This window comes from Cephus cinctus, unplaced genomic scaffold (genome assembly GCF_000341935.2).
Source record: "Cephus cinctus unplaced genomic scaffold, Ccin1 Ccin1_scaffold0101, whole genome shotgun sequence".
NCBI lineage: Eukaryota > Metazoa > Arthropoda > Insecta > Hymenoptera > Cephidae > Cephus > Cephus cinctus.
Genome location: NW_014332838.1, coordinates 2,637,166 through 2,660,946, shown reverse-complemented (window position 1 = coordinate 2,660,946; position 23,781 = coordinate 2,637,166). Strand labels below are relative to the sequence as shown.

The window sequence follows — 23,781 nt, the reverse complement described above, 5'->3', positions numbered from 1 at the left end:
ACCGATCACCCTAAACTATACAATCAAGTTTCCCGTAGTCGCAGGCTGCGTCCTTGAACGAAACGACTTTTGTTTTTTCCCCTTCGTTTATTTAACGCAAATCGTGAGACTTTACAGCGTAACCGCACACTGCCGCGCGTTTATCAGCGATGAAGAAGCTTCGCTTGCTAATGGTGACTCCTTGCGGAATCGTTGCAATCTACGTTTCATAGTGAAATAGATGAAATTCTCTTGAAACGACCAAGCACGAGCTCACGTATGTGGGTGGATGGCTACATACATGTCAACGTCATTGGTTCATCATGCGAGGAAGTTGCATCGTGCAACTTGGTGCTCGTGCGTACCGCGTCGGTGACCCGTGCAGCGAAAGTTCTTTTGTTCTTGAAGAATCAAGATCTCATATAGTGGCGTCCGCGCGCACTCGTGGTTCTTACAGGGTTTTATAAAACATCGTTTCGTACGAGTGCAGCTACTATCATTTTCTAGACATCGTACGTTGACCAACAGTCTGACTACCTAGGATGTAATAATATATACACATGACTCTGAGGTTGTACGATTGGTAAAAAGTAAAACATGGTTTACGCTAGGGATGTACCTAATCTACGTAATCACTAGCTTTTTGTAAAGGAAAATGAGGATGAAAAGCAAGGAATCGCTTTACTAGAAAACTGAAACGCATGAAATTTAATGTATCGTGATATTTTGAATGAAATTGGTACCATACAGCTGAGTGACTTTCAAATGTTGCGTTTTAGTCCAGTCATATGGCTGGTCATAAGAGACGCTTTGATACTACGAATTTACGTGTAAGAAAATATTAGTTGCTAGCAGCGACACGACCACAGAGCGGCCATATTGCAACGCATGCGCTTTACCAAGAACTGAAATTACCGTACAGGTATCCCTGGCTGGGTTATAATGGTTGGTTGGTTTTTCAGTGGATTAGGATCTTACGTACTCTCCCGGCTAATGCAGTCAATGACATGCACAGGATTTTCCGGTGCTCGACGCTACAACTTCCGGTTTGTTGACGGTGTAACCGGTAAGCGTACAGTCGTGACACTCGCTACTGGACACCGCACTACAGGAAAGACATTCCTGATTGGATGGTATAGTCTGGCCCTTTGAGCCTGAATCGTGGGTACAAAGTCACCGGAGTTCAATCAGGCCAATAACCGCTCTGACAATAAGAGGAAGAGAATAAAATTCAAGAAGCAATTCCATGGATTTCGTCTTTTGTTGCCGCATACAAAACGCTGTAGATTCGTCATCATCGACTCCTACAGGCCACACTACATTCCAGGAATTTTAGTCACATAATTCCTCGATAGTAGTTTAATAGTAACGATACACACAGGCTCACGATTTATTTCATCCAAGAGTATTATTCTTATCTTACTTTCTTGCAGGCTTATCTCGAAGCGTACATACAACCCCTGGTATAGTATATCACGCTGTCCCAGCGTATTGTATATGATATATATATATATATATATATATACACATATACCTACGTACACTCGGTTAGGCTCACGTCGCGTCCAAGTGGATGGAGTCCAATAAACATATTCACGACGGATATCACCTAACCCCACTTTGAGAATGAAAAAAGTCACATCGGAGCCGGGCGCACCACGCACCAGGTTCGGCCCTGAATTTTACCTGTGGCTAGTTCGGCGCAGCCAGCAACCAGCTGAAGTTCGAACAAAGGGGGTGAAGGCGGCTGCGTGGAGACGACGAACGACAACGACGACGATCGTTCTCTCGTACCTCGCGGCGCTAGCGTCGCTACGACGAGCCACCGTAGCACGGCATGTTTCTTACCGCACACGAAAACGCTGCAGCTTTAACGCGATATGCAATTCGCGTATATCAAGGCCGAGGATAGGACACGGCACGCACGCACAACAGTACTTCTCGCGCACGTTGAATTTCCTCGGGTTACGCCGCTACGACACAACAAACGTCTACGTAAGAGAGAGTCGTGAGTGCGCGACGCCCGGCCAGGCGCCATTTACAGAAACGCACGCACCGGCGCGGGCTCTAACGTCTATCCGACCTATCCCAATTACAGTGAACGTCCTTGAGGTGACTAACACCGTCCACTGCGAGACGAAGAGGGACGGATCGTGTGGCGGCAAGAGGCCAGGGGACGCCGAGAGGAACGAGGGAACGACGGAATGATTGGGAGGAATGAAGGAAGAGGAACGCGAACGAGTGTAAAGGATAAGGAGAATGAGGAGGCTAAGTCAAGAGGGAGAAGCTCCTAGTAGCGCTTCCACATAGCGACACATAGCCTCTTCCCCGTTCTTCCTCACTGCTATACGTCGAATCGTAGGGAGCGAAACAGCGGTAGAGTCTACGATATTGCAGAATGGAATACGAGTTGTCTCTTACTCTCTCTCATTTATTCTTGAGAAAGATGCGTACAAAGCGTCGCTTCTCTCTCTCTCTCTCTCTTTCTCATTCTTTCTTCCCCTCTCACTTCTGATGGTAACTATACCTTACCTGCTTCTGTCTTTCCATTTTTTTCAATGGCTTTTCATCCTTCCGTCCTCTCTCCTGCGTTCGCTAATGCAGGGGATCCGGTCGAGCGTGCTAATGCGGATGATATCCTGAGATCGATATGTTGGATTGCTTCCATACACGTTAGCGTCACGACGCTTTCCTTGCGCTATATCGTCGCAACATAGCCGGCTGATACTTCCTTTGGAATTATGAGCTCTCGCTTGCGCGCTGTCTCCCGTATACAAAGGATGCCCGTGTGTCTCTAAATAGAAATCTTTGGCAAGAGATCGTCGTGCGATCTCAAAGCTTCTTACTCTCGTAGATGAGATCTCAATCTTCCATTTATTTGTACGTATATGCAACCCACTCTTTGCAAAGACACGCATTTTATTTTGTATGATTAATGACAGAGAGCCACGTTATATTACTCAGGGCCATTCCGTATACTTACGTTTTTCTATATATTTACGTCTATATATCTACGTATCTTCTGTACACACATCAGCACGGCAAACGCGTGGGATGTCGGCGTCGCCGCCACCCTGGTTGCCGTCGCAATGTATAAAACTAAAAAGAAACAAATTCACAAAGTTTCGTATAAGCTATTATATTTTTTTATTGATACTTGATAACGACTACTTTTTAATAGATGGAATATCACACCTGGCTAATGAAGAGCGTGCGGTACAACTGTTGTTCAAAAATTCCTAAAAACAGATGTGATTGTATGCTCGACCTCTGCGTGTAATACGTAAGACTTCACGTATTCGTAGTAACGTAGTATCGCGCAGAATAAAACGGTTTTTGGAATCGTTTAAAGTATACGTCATGTATGTTTAAACGCTTCATGTGCTGTACCGCGATGCGCTTCATTCCAACTATCTTCCCAGCGATATTGCGAATATAAACGAGTCTCGTTATTTATCGCTCTGGTGACACGACGAATGTTCGCGTTCAGATGTATAGGTGAATTTGAAGATTCTACAATTTTCAATTTTGGATAAACCACATGGATGCTTGTTTACACAATAGTCAAAGAGGAACGAAGTCAAGAAGTGCTACGTGACAAAGAAATGAACATCGTCCTTTTGACGTTTGCTGATATCTGTTAGATTCTCACGAATGTTACTACGTTGTGCACGACGCAATCCATTCCTCTGGTTGCAAAAAAAAAGAAGCAAGAGGCTGAGGACAAAAAACTGAATGATCATGAAGATCTAATCGACGAGGATTCTTCGAGTACATATTCGTTATTTATAGGAGAAAAGCAAACGTTCTCGAAAGCGCCGTCGCGCTATGACATCATTAACGGTTGCGGCGTACATTGATCTCTAATGCTCTTTGAGAATAATTGGAGACTTCGGATGGAAATAATGATGACTCACCTTTTTCTTTCCTGAAAACAAGACCTAAAGTATTGACGACGAGAAACTGGCATTCATGCTTCGCGCACCTTATAACGACTACAATATATTTTTGTATGTTGATTCAAGAGAAGAAATACATTTTTTTTCCAGTTCCTAAAACAAGTATCGAATATGGATAAGATTAGCGATTAAAATTATACATCTTTTATCGACTGTCGGACGTGATTCCGAGTTACTTCATTATAGCACGTAGTTTTTATAAAGAATATATTAAACTTAGACTCGGTGAACTGCTTATAAAATGAAATACACCTATTGTAGATATTTAAAAATTCACGTCGCGAATAAGCAAGGTTCAATACTATTTATAAATTTTCGTACTGTATATATACAGTAATAATGAGGATAGAGGATATATCAGTATATATAAGTAAGAGGATATATCCTCTTTTATGTATTACGTGCATTATTAACGATATACCATGGTGCGTATAAGTCTTTGGTAATGAGCCTTTTGACACATCCCGCTTTGAAATTGCTCACATTTTTGTGACTTAAGGTAGCTAACCTAAATAGCAACCAAAAATATTTATTACCGTAACACGTGTATTGCTTTTTCGCTACATCCAGAAACAGCAACCTTATATTTTTTTTTAACACCCATATCGTTTTCCTATTCTATCTAAAATAAGACTGCCACTAGCCACTTCAGGGCGTAAAGAATGCGAGTGAGTGTAGTCTATGCAGTATCTCCCAGATTCCAAAAGGATTCTAGCTAGTTAATTTCGTCAGTGCATGCGTATTGGTCGAAATTTCGCGGATATACATATATATACATACACATATCTATATTACACAGCATTAGCTGCCCGAAATAAAGTCTAATCGCAATATGGTTTAAATTAAATATGAAAAAATTCACTAGAAGCCATAAACAAATTAGTATGGTTATGATCTACTATAACTCATCTAACTTTAAATGACTTTGTCGTCAGTAATATTCATTATTGTTATTATTATTCAAAGTAATCACATACATACGTCACATACGTCTCTTGAGAATGAAATTAAGCAGAAAAAAGACCACTAGACTTATTCGCAGAAATGAGTTCTTTCATTAGCATCCCATGAAACAGCTACATCTGTACGAAACGCGTGACTCACTGCTACGAGCGAAAGAGTGAGTGAACTGGGCGAGAGAAGAAATACTATAAAATTTGCAGGCAACGCAAGAGCGCATGACCTAATGCATGAAATTTTTATAATGAAGCGTTAGCATAACAAATTACAAACACGACTCAGTTTACACTATTATGGGAACGAATAAGGAGAGATAAGATATCGGTAGACTTGGTGCTCCGAGCGAATTACGAAATAACAATGAACAAAATTGTCTGAAATACCCAGAATTCCCGCTGCCCTGCAGAGACATGTCGACGCCATAATGTCAGTTCCCTGTCACACGTTATCCGTAACGGTTTTCACATGAAATCGAAAATTCATAGAGATTCGTGACGTCACTAGGTATAGAAATATTACGAATAAAACGTGTTCGCGGAAATGACGAAGTGCACGTACTTTTCTTTTTCTCTGTGTTTCCTACTGAAATTATTGCGCTGACTGTCCAATCACTGCGCGCACGGATACCCTTACGATTCCCTCTTGATTCCCGATGATGTGAAAATAATCATACAAGAGGGACAAGGATTACCTTTATTGAAAGGAGAACGTTTATGACAGTTTCTTTGCAATTTACGTACGTTCAAAAATACAAGAGGTTTTAATACTAAATATGCAGGTTGATCGTGTCTGCCATAAGCGGTTATGTCGGTCGATTTGCGAATCATGGAAACGTGTCATGAATCATTGCCAGTCGATCCTGTAGTTAGTGAGACGATCGAAAATATTATTTCAACAAAGTACACACATAGCACCGGCTTTTTATTTGTCCGAGTTATCATGTCGACGAAGGAAGACACCGAATGACCACGCTATATATGTGTATATATATATATATTTCCATTTGTGTTTTTATTCTGTTAATTTTCTCGTATAATACTAACAAAACATTTAATTACAAAAACATGGGCGTGTGTGTACGTGTGGACGAGTGTAGCTTAGTAATTGTGTTAAATCTGTATTTTTGTGAGAAAGAGAAGAGGGGACACGTGTCGGCGTACCTGTGTGTTTATTCTCGTGTAAATGCGGATACGTAGGCAAGTGTGTGGGTGTATTATGATGAAAGCGGCTATGTGTTTCTCTATGCAATACGCATAATATCTTCCGGTTAAATGTTACGATTACTTCATAGTTTTCTATAGTAAGTAGATGGATTTTATAACGACGATTTGCACGCAAAAACGTGTGGTATGATGCTTTCCTTTTTATCGCAGCATCCCATTATCTTAATAACATTTCGTTTGTGGTTCAGCTTTAATGATTCTGGTACGATACTAGAGTCTAGTCTCATGCTGAATATATCTGAACGCAAAGGGTTAGAAAGACTACTAATATATGCAATATCGTAATATTAATATACCTTGATATTAGTCGTTATAAATAGTTTTAATAATTATTTGTCCAAACACTGAATATTTTACAACAGCCATCGATCTCAACTATAGTAATAACTCTATTAAACATCTTGCAACTTTTACAGTTCATCTTTTTCTTTTTTTTTTACTTTAATATTATGCGTAGCATGTTTGATCCAATATCATATCAATAATAAGGTTATATTATAAATTTTGTAATTTTCTAAAAAATATCTTCTAAAAAATATGTCGACCTAAAGATTATTATGACTGATAATCACAGACAATTTTTTCAATTTTCCTTTCTTTCATTTCGTTTTTTTTTGTCGTCGATATCATTAATCCATCTTTCGTTTTCTCTTTTTTTTTTTTTTTAAAACAAGCACAATATTTATAGTTCTATACTATTTTTCCGTTTTTTCTCGTTTAGACATTAGAATAGTAGTATGTTTATACGTGTTTCGAAGAAGCGTTTTACATTTCAATTTTAATTCCTTACATCCCACGAAAGTTTACTTCCTTAAATCAGGGGACATTTGAGAAGGTGAAACTTCTGGACGGGCATATAACAATGTTACGAATCATCTAAAACAGCGCAGGTATTACACACGTGATATTTACGATTTTCATTCTTGCCACCTTCTCTCACTGCCATCCGCTCCATTCCATTTAACGCTCGTTAACTGAGAATTCGCTGAGAAAGGTATCTTGTGATTATATTTCCCTCTCTCTGTTTTGCCTTATTTCATTTTCACTTTCTTCGTTCGCGCAAAAGAAAATAATCACCACCAAATACGATGAGTCTTGACAATCGAATTCAGACTAATCAAATCTCCCGCTGCCGTATGCTTAACGAATTAACGTTACCTTGCAAATTTCTTCAAATTTTTCTCAATCACTCCTTTCGATTAGTTTTGTAAACTTCTTCGCATTCATTTTCCACTCATTCTCTCACTCGTTACACTTTCGAGAGACTTGAATCCTTACACACGCGCATTCTCACGCAGCCCAACACTCTCACGCACATATGAAAAATACAAAGAACAAATCGCCGTCGAAAGGTGTGGTTGGGTGTCGTGAAAAATAATTAAAAAAGAAAGCAGTGTTCAAAGTGACCTACTATACGTGCGAATGAGTTGTGATGCTCTTATGCCATTTTTACTTGTAAATACAATAATTAATAATTACGAAGTGGGTCGATGCGTGAAATACTAAACGGATTTTAAGCGCACCGTAACGCAAGTGCAAGAACGCGAGGATCGACGGAAAAGTCGGAAAGAGGAAGAAAGACGAAGTGGAGAAGAAAGAAATATATATATATATATATAATATATAGGCGATACAGTGAGTACGCGAGACAGAAGTGCAGAGAGTAAACTGTCGTAAGAAAGATTTAGCAGGTAGAAGGTATACAATAATAAATCTAATTTCGTCTCCCATCACACGAGTTGCTAAAGCTAGTTTATTATTTCGTTAAACCTCATCACCGAGGGTGTGAGAAATTTCATAAGGACTATAAATAATATAGAATAATTTAAAAATAGCACGTTCCGCGCAATTTCTCGTACGACCCACGTTACTAAAATGTATATTATACATGTTTGCGGGGATGTACATATAATTATACGTTCGATTTGTCATGCGCCTCGCAGACCGTACACTCTCGCGAACACTCAGGTCGGCGACTTCAGCGGAGAGAAAATTATTTAGAACATGTCCACCACCGAAATCAAAATCACGGTCGGCTCGAGCTATTACGCCAGATCTTATGCTGATCGAAATTCTTTTTGATCGCTGTATACACAGAAAATTGAGTTAACCTATTGAAAACCGAAAGCACATATCTTCATGGTGCGTACAATCGAGAAAAGGAGAAAAACGAAGAGGATCAAATGATATAAAGGTCGGGTTTCGAAGGTACGGTTGGGTGTTTCAGACATTTGAATCCGTTGAACAGCATCGGCTTGTCGCACGCACTCTCCTCTTCCGATGTCTCCCTTAAATTGAATTAGTGATTTTCATCGATCTTAAAACCGTCACTTGTAATCAATAAATATCAATAAAATATCTAACATTGCTATTATATTTTCAAGTAAATCATTACCTTCCTTATTTTGTATTTACTCGTCTTTACAGATTAAAATTAATTATCATTATATTAACAATATTCGTCTTCGGATAATAATTATTAATCGTTATCGGTAATTACAGTATTAAAAAAAAAAAACGAAAAAAAAAAAAAAAAGATTCAAAATACCTAAAAAAAATGGCAATTTCTCGTGACCAGAACAAGTTTCCACTTTTCACCCCGTTTTACAACTTTTTACAACTCATCATACATATTTTGTACCAAACCAGGCCGATTAGAAATGTAGCACATTCGACATTAATCGCGCGCTCAAATAATGTTCCTGCCATCATTTATCCTTTATATTACTCCGTTAAATAATTCGCAATCAATAATCTTCGTATAACGTTTTTCTTTTCTCATTCTCTTCTTATTATTATCAAACACTTTGCTGCAACCTACTACCACCTTACTCTAGGCCATTTTTTCATGAAAAGTGCACTTAACGGTGTCCATGGAGCACCAAAAATTTAAGGGACATCTACCTCGGCAGAGATTGATCGATCATACGTGAAAATACTTTCACCGCCGTTCGTCCTACGGAGGAAACGTTACAAACGATAAAAAGTACGGCACTTAATGTTTCGATGGCCGAAGAAGCCGTCAGTACGTTCCTAAAAACTATCACCGGGTTAAAGCTTACATATATACTCAAATATATTTTTAAGGCAAAGTAGCTCCTCGACACCTATCGCCGACACGTGTTTCACGAGTTCCGTCTCCATTGAGAACATCGTATGACGATAATCTGTCATTAACACATCCGACAAATCTCAATTCCCAAAAATCGTTATTCACACATTTTCCGCTTTCCCCATTTCTCCGCGTGGGAAAATTATATTTAAAAAAAGGCCACGCGAAACCGCCCGAGTAATGACTAACGCGTGTCTCAATTTTTCACGCGTCCATCACTCCAGCGACGTTACTATGAAATTTTCCTTTATTCCACGTTTTTTCTTCTATCAACGCGTCGTCACTTCACCGATCGAACCATTTATCTAAAGTGGCATGTATCGTTCAGTACAGATATCTTATTTGCTACTAACAATAAGAGAAATAAAGCAAATTCACAGGTATAATCCCGCGACATATCTTCCAGGTAACGCGGAAGCTCATTGACGTCGCGACAGATAAAAAACCGATAGAAAAAAAAAAAAGAAAGCAAAAAGTACTTTGATCCGATTGGAACGAATCCAATACGTGCGATTCGTGGTCTCGCGTTTGTACGCGTTGAAAATGATTTTACACTGTACGAAAAAAGGTCGTACGATAATCGTGAGAAAATAAATGCCTTATTCGTAAGGTCTTACATGTATAATAAAGGCGGTATCACTACGTTCTTCGTTCTTTGTTCGATAGACTCCAAATTTTTATCAATGTCTGCCAAAGTAGGTACACCTTTGAGGCAGTCCTCACACAGGGTGGGACTGTCCATTCTTGCCATTCTCTATTCTCTCTCTCCTTAATGCCTACGTGCCTATCTTAGGTTAAACTGGTTATTTACTTACATCGAGAGACAATGCCTAGATTAACAACTACATATTTTACAAGAGAATTTTTTTAAACCTCGCCCTATAGCAGACACGGAAAGTCATTCAAGTTAATGGTACACTGTACACTAAATCTGGATGTACCAAAAAACAAGGTAAGTACGAAAATAAAAGCAGGATATCCATGCTTGAGAGTATGGACGATAGATTAAATTATGTAGAATTCATTTTTTGTATTCGTGGTTGTACCTCAAGGAATAAGGTTCCACAAGCTGCCCCGTTGGCCAAAATTAGGGAATAAGTAATCTCTTGCAAATCAAGGGGATTGATAGTCAATAACGTCAATAAAATTTTGAACGCGAATCATAGATCGAAAATTTAAACAATGTAATTTTTAAATCGATTTTTCTCAATTCGATCGCAATATATCGTTACAATTTTTGTGTCCATTATTGGATATTTTGTCACTTTGTACATTTTCATTACTTTCACGTATTTTCCTACTTTACGTTACGATCTGTGGGCCAAAAAAACTGTCTTTACAGAAGAAATTCACGGCTGACGATAGCACGACGTGAATTCGCGAATTAAATATTCGAATCGTCAAGTATCTGGTATCCTAAAATTGACCCAGTCGCCTCAAATTTCGAGGATAAGGAAGACTACTTGCGTCCGACGCAAGTTCAAAGAAGAGCAAGGAAGAAGATTGTAATAAGGTATAACGCACCGCAGAATGCCGAAGGGGTCATATCCTCGAGAGAAGAGCTTCAAGTGCCGTCACTCTAATGGAAATCCACATTTAGTGTAATGCGTAATGTAACTCGAAGAATAAGCCTCGATAGTGGACAATGTGTAGAAATCTAAAAGTCGTGCAACAAAGCACAGGCGTGTGTATAATAAAGTGTTCCCGAAGAGTCGTGCTGGCGACTCTCGAAGCGCGAAAGCATCACATAGTGAATCGTTTATTGCTATAAGTATAGTTCTTAAATCAACTACGTGACGTAGCTGTCTAAAGTAACATTGTCATAACGCCGCATTTTACATATATCTGGCCTTCTAATATTTTTAATGTATAGCTACTTCCATCGTTAATAGTAATAATAAAAAGCTGTGATCTCTGAAAATAGTTTGACGATAAAATCAATAACGTTCGATAAAATGAATCCTATTCCAAAGCGCACGTGATAATAGCATATATAAATATATACATATGTATATATATATATTTATATTTATAAGAATGGTGTGTATGCGGATGTGTATATGAGTATGTGCATATGTAAATGTATATGTCTATATATATATATATATACATATATATGGATGTATACTTCGTTAATCGGGCGAAACACATCAACTATGGTTGGTTTTGCCATAGAAATCAAATGGACGGGCGAACTTCAGATGGTGTGTTTGACCTGAATAAGCGATATATATCGATACATATGTGTGTGTATATATATATATACAATATATTATATTGTTTTTCCCGGCTGCCGGTTGTTCACAATAATTTTATACGCAGTCTCAGTTGAGGTATTTACGGCACCTGCGTGAGCCGCAGGTACACGGAATCTTTATATCCTCGAAAGGAAATTTGTAATCGTACGTTAGTTCTTCTCCTTGGACGATGCGACGTAGGGCAAAGATTAAAATGTGCTTCTTACCTAGGATGTCAACCACTCGGGAGTAGCAATTTGGCTGGAACATATAATTCTGTTAGGATAAGAGAGCACAATAAGGGAATTTTAGTTATCGAATACTTTGTGGCGTTATCGAAACTATTATTAATTTACAATTGCGAATGCCTCGTTTGCGAAATGTCATATGTTAATTTACGAAGAAGCATCGCATGATGAAAGGGCTTTAAAATTGTTTGCTTTAACTATATGCTCTAACGTGCTTAACATCTGTTATAATATAGTCGTACACGCGAATATTTCGAAAAAGTAGTGCTAAAGTTAATTACCTCGCACGAGTGATTAATAAATCTCGCTGCATTTCCTTTCATGGTAGCATCGACAACTAGATGGTCGTCGATTTTGAACATGTAACATCCAATGTTTTTGCTGTCATAATATTTTTCACGTTTGTCTGTCAAGGAGGCTCGAATAACCTGAAATCATTAAAACGTGATATAATTCAAATACCACCATCACTTTTATATTCGTTTGACTTAATGATATTATAATGAATAAAGTATACCGCTTTATCAATCTACTTGTCATGAGAGACACGTTATTTTGACTCACCTCTCCAGCATACTCGATGACCATCTCACCAGCCTCGATGTCCCTCAGACAAAACAGACCTCTTCCATGAATATGTGAATGATAAACGCCAACTGATTCTTTGGAAGTTTCCTTTAGTATCCTAAATCTCATTGCCATAGGTAAATTCGTGCTAGCAGCTCTCCTAAGGAATAACGAAAGTATGATCAGTGCCTTAACGTTAAAGGACCAAGTTACAGTGGGCAAAAGAAAGTCAGAGGAGAAATCGTACCTGGATTCTGTTTCTGAGATGGAAATCATCTTAGGTTGTTGTCTGTGCCTGGAAGCCAACCAGCTGAACATGTCGTGAACTTTCCGTTCCTTGAACGATTCGGCACGTGCTGCACCGCTGTCGCATTCTGCCAGTAAATCATTGTCCACTTCACCGGGTTTCGGTGGTGTGGGATTGTGAAACTTGGGTTTATACTTGGTGCATCTATTGACACCAGGCAACTGCTCGACTAGGTACACCGTGGCATTGTTCTCCAATCCCAGATTCTCTGTGAGTGGATTGTGTGGCAAAGGTGGCAAGTTAAGGGCTTTGCGCGCATTCTGAACAGCTTCAAAGACTTTGTCCCAAACCTCAGACATTGATGATGCTGTGTGCGTGAAGCCATCCTGAGATTTGATCTCGTACATGAGACTAGGACCTGTTAAACATTTCTTTTGTACACTAAGACTCGGTGGATCGCTCTTTGAAGGTCTCATTGATTTGGTTATGATCCTAGGCTGCTTAACAGCAACAGGTGGTGGCTTTGGCTTGAATAGATTTATTTTATCCGTCGACTTTGATTTCTCCTCGATTTTATTAGTCTTCAGGGTGAACGTTTTGATCGGCAACAATTGCAAGGAAGTTATTTGCGGCGCTTGCTTTGGCGGCAATATCTCAACGGATGTGACCTGCGGTGACTTCTTATTTTGAGAGACTGGCTTCATATTATGCGTGATCTTGTAAGAACCATCTTGTAGCTGCTTTTGCAGAACAAGTTTCAATGGTGTATTATTCTGCGATTTCTTCGTGTCCAAGTCCAACTTGAAATTTTCCTTAACTTTGTCTATACACTCTGTATCTAATTTTACAGTGTCGGGTGTCACGTCGTTTTCTTTTACATCAGATTTCTTCACTGGTTCTATTATATCAATTATTTGCTTCTCGGATTGCTCCAGTTCTGGCTTCGCCAGTTTGATCGGGGGTTTGGTCAGTTCCTCGATGCCAATTTCCGGTTTCTCAACACTCTTCGTCAGTTCTTGTTTCGGTGTGACCGCTTGCATCGGCAGAACTCGATTCATCGGACGACTGGTCGGAGTGTTACTCGTAGGCATCGTAATTTTATTCGGGATGCTAGGGCTCACCAAAATCGGGCTACTATTGTTTACACTTACGTTAATATTATTAGCATTCGATAGCGCGTTACTATAACTATTATGCACATTATTTACATCGTGATTCAATTTATTTACAATAATATTTCTTTGCGTTATGCAATGATTCGGCAACGGGGGCATTTTTGATGATATGCTTGACTTTATCATACTCGTGTTCTCAGACACGTGCTTCGAGTCGAAGTACGGCCTCACGCTGTTACTAATCGGTTGTTCAGTCCCGAAAATCGGCTCTGTGATTTTCCACGGGCCTTGATGTGGTTGGATTAAAGAATGCGACGCTGGACTTGGTCGTACAGCCACTCTTGGAATTGTCGGTACGATTGGCTGAAGCGGTTTAGGCGATGACGTTACTCTACTTGTTGTAGTAACACGTGAGTCCATTGTACGCGCCTTCGGAGTTTGAATAGGTCTCACTTGATCTACCGTAGGCTGACAACGTGCAGCAGCAGGTGACATGTGATTGCATGTGACAGGAGTATAGCCTTCCAGCTCGGGTGATGCTGGAACGTTCATCTGTCGCGGCGCCATTGGTTCAGCTATGGCTGTTGGCTGATTTACCACTACATAGCTTCCATGTACTCCCGACATTCCTTGTACTGCTTGAACAGCAGGGACACTTGGTACTGTGGGTACGGAAGGAACTGCAGGTACTCCAGGGACTCCAGGAACAGTGGGGACTGTCGGTACTGCCTGGACGTCAACTATAGGTTCCATGAGTTTAGAAGCCTGGAATACTTGAGTTGTTGTTTGATAGCTACTTGCTAATACTTGCGGCACTGCACCTGCCATAAACTGGCTGGAGGACATGACTGTGTTGCTCACGATAGTTTCAAGTCCGTAGTACATGGGCTGACTCGAGACGAACATGCTGCCCGTGGAATCCGTAAACATTTCGAGTGCCGGTGTTGAGCTAAGTACTAGCTGCTCGGATGAAATTACGCCGCATTGAATTGCACTAGGTTGCTGCTGGATGATAGTGCCTAATACAGTTGGTTGAGGTTGGGCAATCTGCACGCTTGGCAATACTGAAATTCCTCCATTTTGCAGAGTTAAAAGATTATCAGACGATGCTTGTATGTACGCCCCAGGCACCAATTGATTGGCTGCTATGAACTGAGGTTTAAAACCGGCCTCGTGCTGTCCCCCTATCGTTGCAATATACTGTAAATTCTGTCCAGACTGCTGTTGTAACGTTTCTACATAAGCTGACATAATATTTGGAGAAGCAACTTGCTGCAAGATGACCGTCGGTCCAGGAGGCCTCTGAGCCTGATGAATTTGAATGACAGGAGCGTTGTTTTGCATCGGCTGAAATCTCACGTGTCCCCCATGTGGTTGTATGGAGTTACGCAAAATGTGCGGCTTGATACCCTTGGCTTTTGGTCTTGGAGCACGTGGCGATTTCGGCTTGGCGATTTTAACTGATGGCATATTCGGTTGAGATGTCTCGTTGATCATAGTTTGAACGCCTGTAGATGAGAATGTCGGTGATATCTGCGGACTGGGGATGGTTTGTGAACTTGCACTATCCGGGGATGTTAACGGTATGTTTATCACGCTCTGACTAATACTGGAGTCACTTGAAACTGAAGGTGGATCAGTTATTTCGGTAATCTGTACTGTACTCTCTTGAGGTAATACTGTAGCATTCGGTAGCGTTGTGGTTGTCCTAGTATACTGCGTTTGTACGATCATATCGTTAGATGTTAATACTGTTTGATGGACAGTTTCCACGGTAGCATGAGTATGAATCTGCGGCGTGATGATCGCCTGCGCTATTGGCTCAATCTGGATTCCAGGATGAGGTGATGGAACTGAAGCTTCTATAGGTGATGTGGCTTGAATATCCGAATATTCGGATGAAAGTGTATGCCCCTCTGATGGTGACATCGTGATGAATTGTGGCGACATGGAACCAATGCTTGGTGAAAACCTGGAGTCAGGTGATGCCAATTTATTATCCATGGTTTCTGAATCACTATCACTCGTTGTCATGATATCGCATGTTCCCAAGTGTCTATTATAGCTGTCCTGAGTTCTATAGGTACATTGACATCTCTTGCATGTAACTGGTCCACCTGCGGGGTCCATTATGGGTGTATATTTTGGGATGGACATCATTCGTTCATCGGCTATGTGTTCCGGTGATATACACTCGTCGTCACTTGAAATATCATCTGCTCCATCCAATTGGGGAATTTTGAAGACGTACTTTGTTGTTGGATTCGTAGAGTCTTTGCTATTGGGCCTTTTGCATTTGGAGTCAGTATTTCCTTTAAGGTTAATGTCAGTGTTGGAACTAGCGTCAAACAAGCTGTCATCACTTACGCCGTCTAACTGGGGAATCGTTGCACCTTCTGTCCTCCGTAGGCCGGGCAGTCTTTCTTCGGCGTTGTATTCTGGAGAGCTACATTCGCTGGCGCTGCTTGGATCAGCAGGTCCATCAACTTGTAAAATTCTTGGTTGTTGCCTTGTGTGCCATAAAAGTCTCTTGTGTTCCTTGGTATCGTCTCTTGGAGGAATAGCACGCCGATTAATGCCATTAGAATCTTCAATGCAACATTTCAGTTCACGAACAGAATCAGAAATAATGCCGGGTGTGTTGCTCCTGCCTACTGTGAGCATAATACTTTCTGGAATTCTTAGCTCGTGAAGCATCGACGTGCGATCGTTTTGCGAATCCATCATCATAACATTTTCAGCAGTTCTTGTAGGGAGTGAATTTCTTGGTAACTTTCTCCTTTTCACCGTAGGTCCGTACGTACCATCTAATTTGCAACTCCAAGTTAAACTGCAGGATCGTTGATGGTGCCTTTGGCCACCGAGAATAACAGAACTATTGGATATTACCTCAGACTTTGATCTTTTTAATTCTCTACCTCCAAGTTTTTGATTTTTCGAACTAAACAAGTCGTCCATTAAATCCTGAACAGAACTTTTGGTCTCTAGATGTAACCAAAAATCGTTTTGCGCTCCTAGTTCAGGCATAGATGGATCCATTTTCGCAACTTTATTTTCAGGAAGCTTTATGATTTCTTCGACTTCAGACGTTAGTATGTCATCCTTTAAAAGATCTGAGCTAAAACTTGCATCATTTTTTAAATCCATAGCTAAGAAATCCTCATATGTAGTCTTCTGGAAGATATCCTGTATAGAGATATCGTCCAGTAGACCATGGGGTAAATCCTCAAATATTGCTTCCTTCAATTCAGGCGGCAAAAGATCCGTGTTATTTTGTTCCGCTAAGTTTTCATCGACTTCTTTATTACACACAGAATCTATGAGCGCATCCAAAGTTTGTTTTACAGCCAGTTGTTCTATCTTTTCACGGTCCAGTATTTCATTTTCTCTTTCTCGTTCTTTGGAATGATCGATAGTAATGTTGTTTTCCAAATCGGGACTAACATCCGGCACGTAAACTTGCACGTACGTTCGTATATAATAACGTACAATTTTTAATGGGTTCACCGTGGACCAATAAAGTCTTGTACATTTATAATCGCTGGGTATAATTTTTTCTACAGTGTCTGAAAATTGTGGTACGATCGTACCCAAGCAATCGATCGTCAGAGATCCAATCATTACTTTAGCTTTTTTAGGTTCTGCATATTTTTTCTTCTTACGATCCAGCTCAACATAAACCGGCCTCTTTAAACCAAAATCAATCTCGCTATGTGGTGTCTTCTGAACGCAATTGGCTAAATGCAAGGAGCAAAATACTGTTTTGTCGTCATTGAACGCTAGTCCAATGGTTCTCGCGCACGGATAGTGGAAGGTACTACTGCAATTTTTTGAGCAGCATCCCACACTAGCACCTTTCTTGCCACACTCAGTGCAACGAATCAAACGACCTCTTGAAATAGCACTGTGAACGTTTTGCAAGGAGCCATCAATTTCTTCGAAGACCTCATTCGACCAAAGGGCACAATTCGAATGGACCCACTCATTTTGTCCACAATATAAGAGCCGACCTTCCTTCGTTTCCTGACCATCACCAAGCCCTTTACAAAGACAACATGATCTACTGTCTTCGACGTGTATGTTGTGGTATAAATTTCCAGTCTTAGCGGCGATAGCTTTAGGAGCCTTCAAAACTTCCTCCTTCCAAGTATCCAAAATTGAATCATCGAGCTTCGTTATCGTTGTGTCCAAGTCTTTGTACGTTTGTTTGGTTGGCGTTGACATTCCGCCAGCACCTGAATTGATCTTAGAGTGTTTAGAGTCGAACCAAGGAAAAACTTCTTGTAAAGTTTTATGGTAAGCCTCTATCAGTTCCTGACTTCCGGTTCGATTGATCACGTGCTCCATGTCGCAGTGAAATTGCGACAGGGAACCATATTCATTACCGTTCACTTTTCGTTTTACTGACATCAACGTTGGGGATGGCCGAGCGATGATTTGCTGTTCTAAACAAAGGCACTCCTTAGAATTATCGGTAAGGTTTCCATTGAGAGATTCTTGATTGGGAGTATCCTTCCCTTCGATGTCATGACTGTCTTTAGGAATGCAATTTTTCACCCTAACAGAACACTCTTTTAGATGAAACTTTTGTCTGAGCCGTCTTAAACCTCTTCTTGGACCATCGTTTTGCTGTTCTTCCAATTCGAGGTCAGACTTACTCAATTGTTCCGTTTTCAAATTAACGCTTAAGTTAGACTCGTTGTCAATAAATTTGTCGCTATTGTAATCCTCAGACTCTTCGGGGTTACCATTTTCTTTACTATTCGCAACACAAATTTCGAGCCTTTCATCAGAAAAATCCAACTTCCTAACACTGGTAATTGGCCTACAGAGACACTCCTTACGAGGGCTCCATTTTAAAGCTGCGCAGGCTTTACGATTTTTACTGAGTGACTTTATTACCGCTATGAAACCAGCTTTCAGCTCAGACTCGATGGCGTTCCTCCAAAGGGAATTTGGATTTGGGGAACATTGGCGACAGGTGAACTCTATTGAATCCGGTAGATAACTGAGAATCTGATATCGTTCATCGGACAATCCTTCGCAACGAGCATGTACCCAGCAGGAGCAATCATTACACTCCATCATCTGTAAAAAGATGATACCATACCAAACCTACGTAAGATAAATGATTACAACAGACAAAATTATAATAACGTTGTAAATTTTTGGTTAAAAAGTTATCAGTTATACTACTCTTCGTATTCTTACCTTAGTGTCGAAGTCATTTTCATTGTAACATCTTTGACAGAGGGGGCAGTAGTTTCCTTGTTGTCTTAGCTTAAAGCACATGGAGCACAGCGGTAAATTCCCCACATGAACATTGACACCCTCACTGCCACAGCTCTTACACTTTACGCAACTCTGGCACACATAAGGTCTATCAGGACTGTATAGTCTCGCACTAATGCCAGACTTTGACAAGCACGAGTGATGAAACGATTGACGACAGCGAATACAAGATAATTTCGGACCAGACCTAAGGTGGCATGATTGACAGATAGTACAGCGGGGACAGCACCAATTGGGTTGAGCACAAGCGTTCCATTCGCTGGGTTCCAAGCAAAAGGCATGATATGGTTCACAACAGCACTGACAATGGATTAGCTGAAAAAAAGGACCATAATTGCAATCTCGTGTATGTCATATGATATATGTCAATTGAATAGATTCAATGTAAATTTACCGGTTCTTTTCCAGCACTGCCACATAGATAGCAAATAGCAGGAATGTGAAAAAGTTCAGAGCCAATCAATGCAAAGCCTTTGGTCCCAACCTCTGCAGGATCATACTGTTCCCAAAAATCTATTGATATCGTATGAATACTCTCCATGCTTGGCTTAGATAAAGAACGTGCCTAGTAATGTGAAAGGATTAATTATGATAAATGACCTATACTATATAAAATGATTAAAAAATAACAGCTCTAAATGATTCTTTACCATTGAGGCATTCGATGCTGAAACTATTTGCTGTGAGCCTAGCTTGCCCCTTTTTGGATAAGTCTGCTGAATCGTGCTATTAGCAATATTCGTATTATCCTCCTGATTAGCTAAGGTACCTTTAGGTAATTCTTTATCCTTCGCATTTTCATCTCTTTTATCTATCTTCTCCCCTTCCCTGGATGCTTTTGGAATGTTCTTACCAAGTTCGCTATTATCCTCTTTCCCATCGATAGAAGGAAAAGTCGCAACTGGTTGACCAAGAGCTACACTGGCACTTCTGCAGACGTGTTTAACACGAGGTCCCTTTAACTCAACTCTTTGTCTAGCAAGTTGTGAGCCTTGATTAATAAGTGACGGTACGACAGAAGGATTTTTCAGTTTCTTGCGAACCTTTATCCTATTATCTTTTTTTCTCTTCTTATTCGGTGATATAGGTATAGCGTAGTCGACTGCAAAGTGGTAACAATATTATACTTTGATAGATTTCAACAGTATTCTACTTAAAGTATCAAATCGATAAACATTTAATGTTCCTACATTTGTCTAATTTTTTTCCTAGCAGACCCACGGCGGTAGACTGATAACCTGGTTTTTGTCCTATATCAATACCGCTCCAGCTTATGGCAGACTTAAATAAGTTTCGCTCTAAACTATCTTCGGCAGGCCAACCGATTTTACAACCAGTCAGTTTTTGTCCCTGTCCATCGTTATCCTCTTGACTTAGCGGTATTGAAATCGTTATGGGATCTCTCATTAGCGGTGGTAACAGAGCATTCAAGCCTGTTCTAAGTGACGAAGGCATATTGTAACACTTTAAACACATCTTGAGCCAGCATGCTGGACATCGCGCCTTGTACACGCATCTCATGAGATTCCACTGTTGACTTCTGACAACGGGTGGCACCAGACACAAGCCATCACCTTTGTGACACTGAAGAATCGGGAGAGTACTGTTCGTCGACTTGGCACACGCTTGACGCTTTATCATTTTACTGATAAATTTCCTACAGGATTCACAGCTATGTATACCAAATTTGCGTGCCTGCTTCACAAATCGGTAAAAGCGTACTGCCCCGCAGACGCCACATTTCACGGTGCCAGCTAATCCTACAAAATGCATTTATATTCTAGGATATCACAAAATTATATTACAATTTATGTAAACTGTAAATGGTAGTAATCCATAATTGACTACACCTATTAGGTGCATAAATAGATGATTCAATTGAATTCTGTATAACTTACCCGGATTTGAATTTCCACTGGAACCATTGTGTGAATTAGTTGTTGAGAATGGTCCTTCTGTTCCTCCCAAGCTTTTGTTGTCCAGCTTCAACCTTGCCTTTCTCAAAATAACTTTACCTCCATTTAATTTCATTCCCGTCCATTCTGATTGTTCATCCTCGGTGTGATCACTGTGTTCACTTCCACTTTCAGACAACGTGCTTTCCGTATCGAAGTTATCAAAATTGTTCGACGTGTTCACAGGTTCGTTAGTCTTGTCAATTTTATCATCAATGACTTCTTCGACAGTAGTACTTTCATGTAGTTTTTCATCCAGTTTACGTAACGCTTCGTTAGATTCTGGAGGAGATTCAGCGTTGTTCTGTACACTTAGAGAACTGGATGCTTCGCCGAGAGTTCCTGATCTTGTTTGAACTCTGGAAGACTCGGAAATCGGAACATTGGAATCCGGAAGAACTTTTATAGGAACAAGGATCTGTTTGTGGTTTGTGGGAATAAAGGGTTTTCCGTGGCTTGTATTATGAGACGTGGCAACCGAAGTTGCAACTTTTTGCGAGACATCTCGATTTGCATAATTTGAACTGTGGCTCGTTTTATTTGCCGCTTTACCTTTATTTAACAAATGTTGCGATTTCTTTGATTCGCTTTGTGCAATTGTAGATCCATGAGCAGAATTTGACTTTTCTATACAATTAGCGCCTGGACTTAGACCTTCGACATTCGGTATCATACTCTGAATGAGCTTTTTCGATTTTCTCGCTTCTTTTTCTGACAAATTCATGGTCAGCAGATTGGTGTTCTCTTCCTCGACTTTCGCGTCATGGCTGCCCAATTTTCCTGCAGCGATTTTCGCTTTTTTTGCATGCTTACCATTTTCATTCTCACTGTGTTCTAAGCCAACAGTCTGCTCTAGTTCCTCAATAAACCTTTTATTTGGTTTTATTACTCTTGAAGAATGCGCACTACGTACTGGCAAAACAAACTTTCTTACAGCACCAGATTTATCACCAGATTTATCACCAGATTGCACTGTAACATTACGTGCATTACTACTGTTATTCGATTTTGCCCTCTGAAGTAATCTCTTTGCAGTACTGTTTCGCAATTGTCTAGTCCGTTGGTGACGATCTAATATATTGTTCACTGATTTTAACACTGGAGTTTTTACCAAATTCGAAGTCCCTACACTCTTGGTATGTTTATTGTCTCTAGCTCTAAAACCTTTAGTAGCCTCTTTAAGATTTATTATCGCTGCATTTTTTTTAGTAGCTTCAATTTTTGTCAAATTGGTCTCATCGTGGAGATTGCTCTTGAAGTTCTCGGCATCAGATGAGGAATTTTTAATATTTGCAGTCTCCTTTTTACTACTGCACTTGGAAGGCTGATTTTTATTTGCAGATGGCGGTAAATTAGCAACAGTATTCTCTGTATCACGTTGCTGGGTTTTTACATAAGATACAGAAAGTTTAGCCTCTTTACTGCTAAAACCATGGAATGGTGGATGTTCCTGAAAAAGTATAATCTTTTATGGGTTTGTATTTACAAAACTTAATCAAAGTACTATAAATAAATTGTATACACAATAGTAACTATTAATACCATGCAAAATTTCAATTAGACAAAAACAATAGTATACTTCTGATACATTGTTTTATGAATGCATATGTTATTTTGAAATTTAATAGTTATTAGTTTCTACTATATGATTTATATATAAAAGAGTAAAACATTCCCACAGTTATATTGAATAAAGATTGTTCATAACTTGTAATCATTTAGAATGTAAATCTCTTTATATAAAATTTCAGAGTATAAAAACTGCATAAAAGGCAACAATGAGAATGAATATTACAAAACTTCAGACATGTAATTTCCAATTAATTATTTTGACTATGCATGTACATATAACTGCACATTTATACAATGTACGTGTTTAGAAAAAATATAGTCAACATCAATCATGCATCAATTATTTTATTTATAATCTAGAGCACCTAAGTTTAGTACATTTGCTCATGCAGACAATTATAAATTTATCTTACTCCAAAACCAGTACTACATTCATCGAATGCAAACCAAGAGCTACCTCCATGTATATATTTTTTGAATGAAAGTAAATATAAGTTCTTTTGATACAGAGGTTAAAAATATCAGTATCTATCTTAGGTCAAAGGACGGACTATCCAGACTCTAAACTATAAGTCTATTACTATTTAGTCATACTAAATTGCGTAGATGGCGTAGAGGTTATGATCCTTCAAAAGCATAAATTCGAAATAGAGAAAAAGAAGGTTCCATCGAGTCATTGACATTTGGCGGAGTTAAAATATGTCAGTACAGAAAGCTCATATCTACCACTTCGAGACTGTAACTCCGTTCTAACGGGTTAACCTTCGTTAGACAGCCAAATCTCAGTTTTTCTTGTAATCAAATCGGCGCCGTATGCGTCTCACGGATGCCCGCAAACACAAACAAACTGTCCAGCGAGTGAGAAAAAGTCACGCCAGACTAGCACGTAAATGCTCGGGGCGTCCGCGAAACGCGCGAGCCGCAACGCAAGTGCGATTTACCTTTTCGTTGTCACCAAATGTTTCGTTGAACAGGGAAAGTCCGTAGTAGATGTTCTCGGCGACGGTTACCGAATCGCTTTGGGTTGGCTCAGGCCGACCGAGCACCTTGATTCGTTTCCTGGTGACCGTCTTTGGCGGCTTACCGGGGAATTTGGACCTTCCCATGTTCACTTCTCGTCAACGGCCAACCTTCACCTCGCAGCGAAATTCTGTTTCCATTTTACGCGATTTTGCCCAGCCGAGGCGCACCAACCGTACACCAACGAACACTCAACACACGGAACTTGCAAGACTTCGGTTAACTTCGGTAGGTCTCGCTTGGCTCCGCTGACGGCCGCGAAATACGCGCGTATTGTCAAACCCAAAGTGATCGT

The 23,781-nt window shown here is 40.0% G+C and overlaps 2 protein-coding genes across 5 annotated transcripts in view; both read right to left on the bottom strand.

Annotated features, from left to right (window-relative positions):
• Window positions 1-1,806, bottom strand: part of LOC107274655 (putative transcription factor capicua) — a 40,145-nt gene extending 38,339 nt beyond the window's left edge. Inside the window, exon 1 of the mRNA XM_015753955.2 lies at window positions 1,666-1,806. The gene's annotated coding sequence lies outside the window, so the exon portion shown is untranslated. The remainder of the gene's footprint in view (window positions 1-1,665) is intronic.
• A 4,070-nt stretch (window positions 1,807-5,876) lies between these two features.
• Window positions 5,877-23,695, bottom strand: LOC107274654 (histone-lysine N-methyltransferase trithorax). Of its 4 annotated transcripts, none has more exons than XM_025091934.1 (10): window positions 23,408-23,695; window positions 20,838-22,344; window positions 20,130-20,699; window positions 19,590-20,041; window positions 19,334-19,504; window positions 18,859-19,254; window positions 12,533-18,762; window positions 12,283-12,445; window positions 12,000-12,146; window positions 5,877-11,746 (listed from the first exon to the last, which is right to left on the bottom strand). In XM_025091934.1, the coding sequence occupies exons 1-10, from the start codon at window positions 23,570-23,572 to the stop codon at window positions 11,558-11,560; spliced, it is 9,990 nt and encodes a 3,329-aa protein (XP_024947702.1). In that variant the 5' UTR covers window positions 23,573-23,695; the 3' UTR covers window positions 5,877-11,557. The 4 variants fall into 4 exon arrangements, with proteins under 4 accessions (XP_024947702.1, XP_024947703.1, XP_024947704.1 ...); XM_025091935.1 differs by having other exon boundaries at window positions 5,877-11,731; XM_025091936.1 differs by having other exon boundaries at window positions 12,533-18,735.
• Between the last annotated feature and the right edge of the window lie 86 nt (window positions 23,696-23,781).

Excerpts from the sequence above, each read along its gene's own strand:
- LOC107274654 (XM_025091934.1), bottom strand. The coding sequence starts at position 23,572 with ATGGGAAGGTCCAAATTCCCCGGTAAGCCGCCAAAGACGGTCACCAGG. Across the intron at positions 20,042-20,129 it reads AGGAAAAAAATTAGACAAAT|TCGACTACGCTATACCTATA; the intron begins GTAGGAACATTA and ends ACCACTTTGCAG. Across the intron at positions 18,763-18,858 it reads AAAATGACTTCGACACTAAG|GTTTGGTATGGTATCATCTT; the intron begins GTAAGAATACGA and ends TATCTTACGTAG.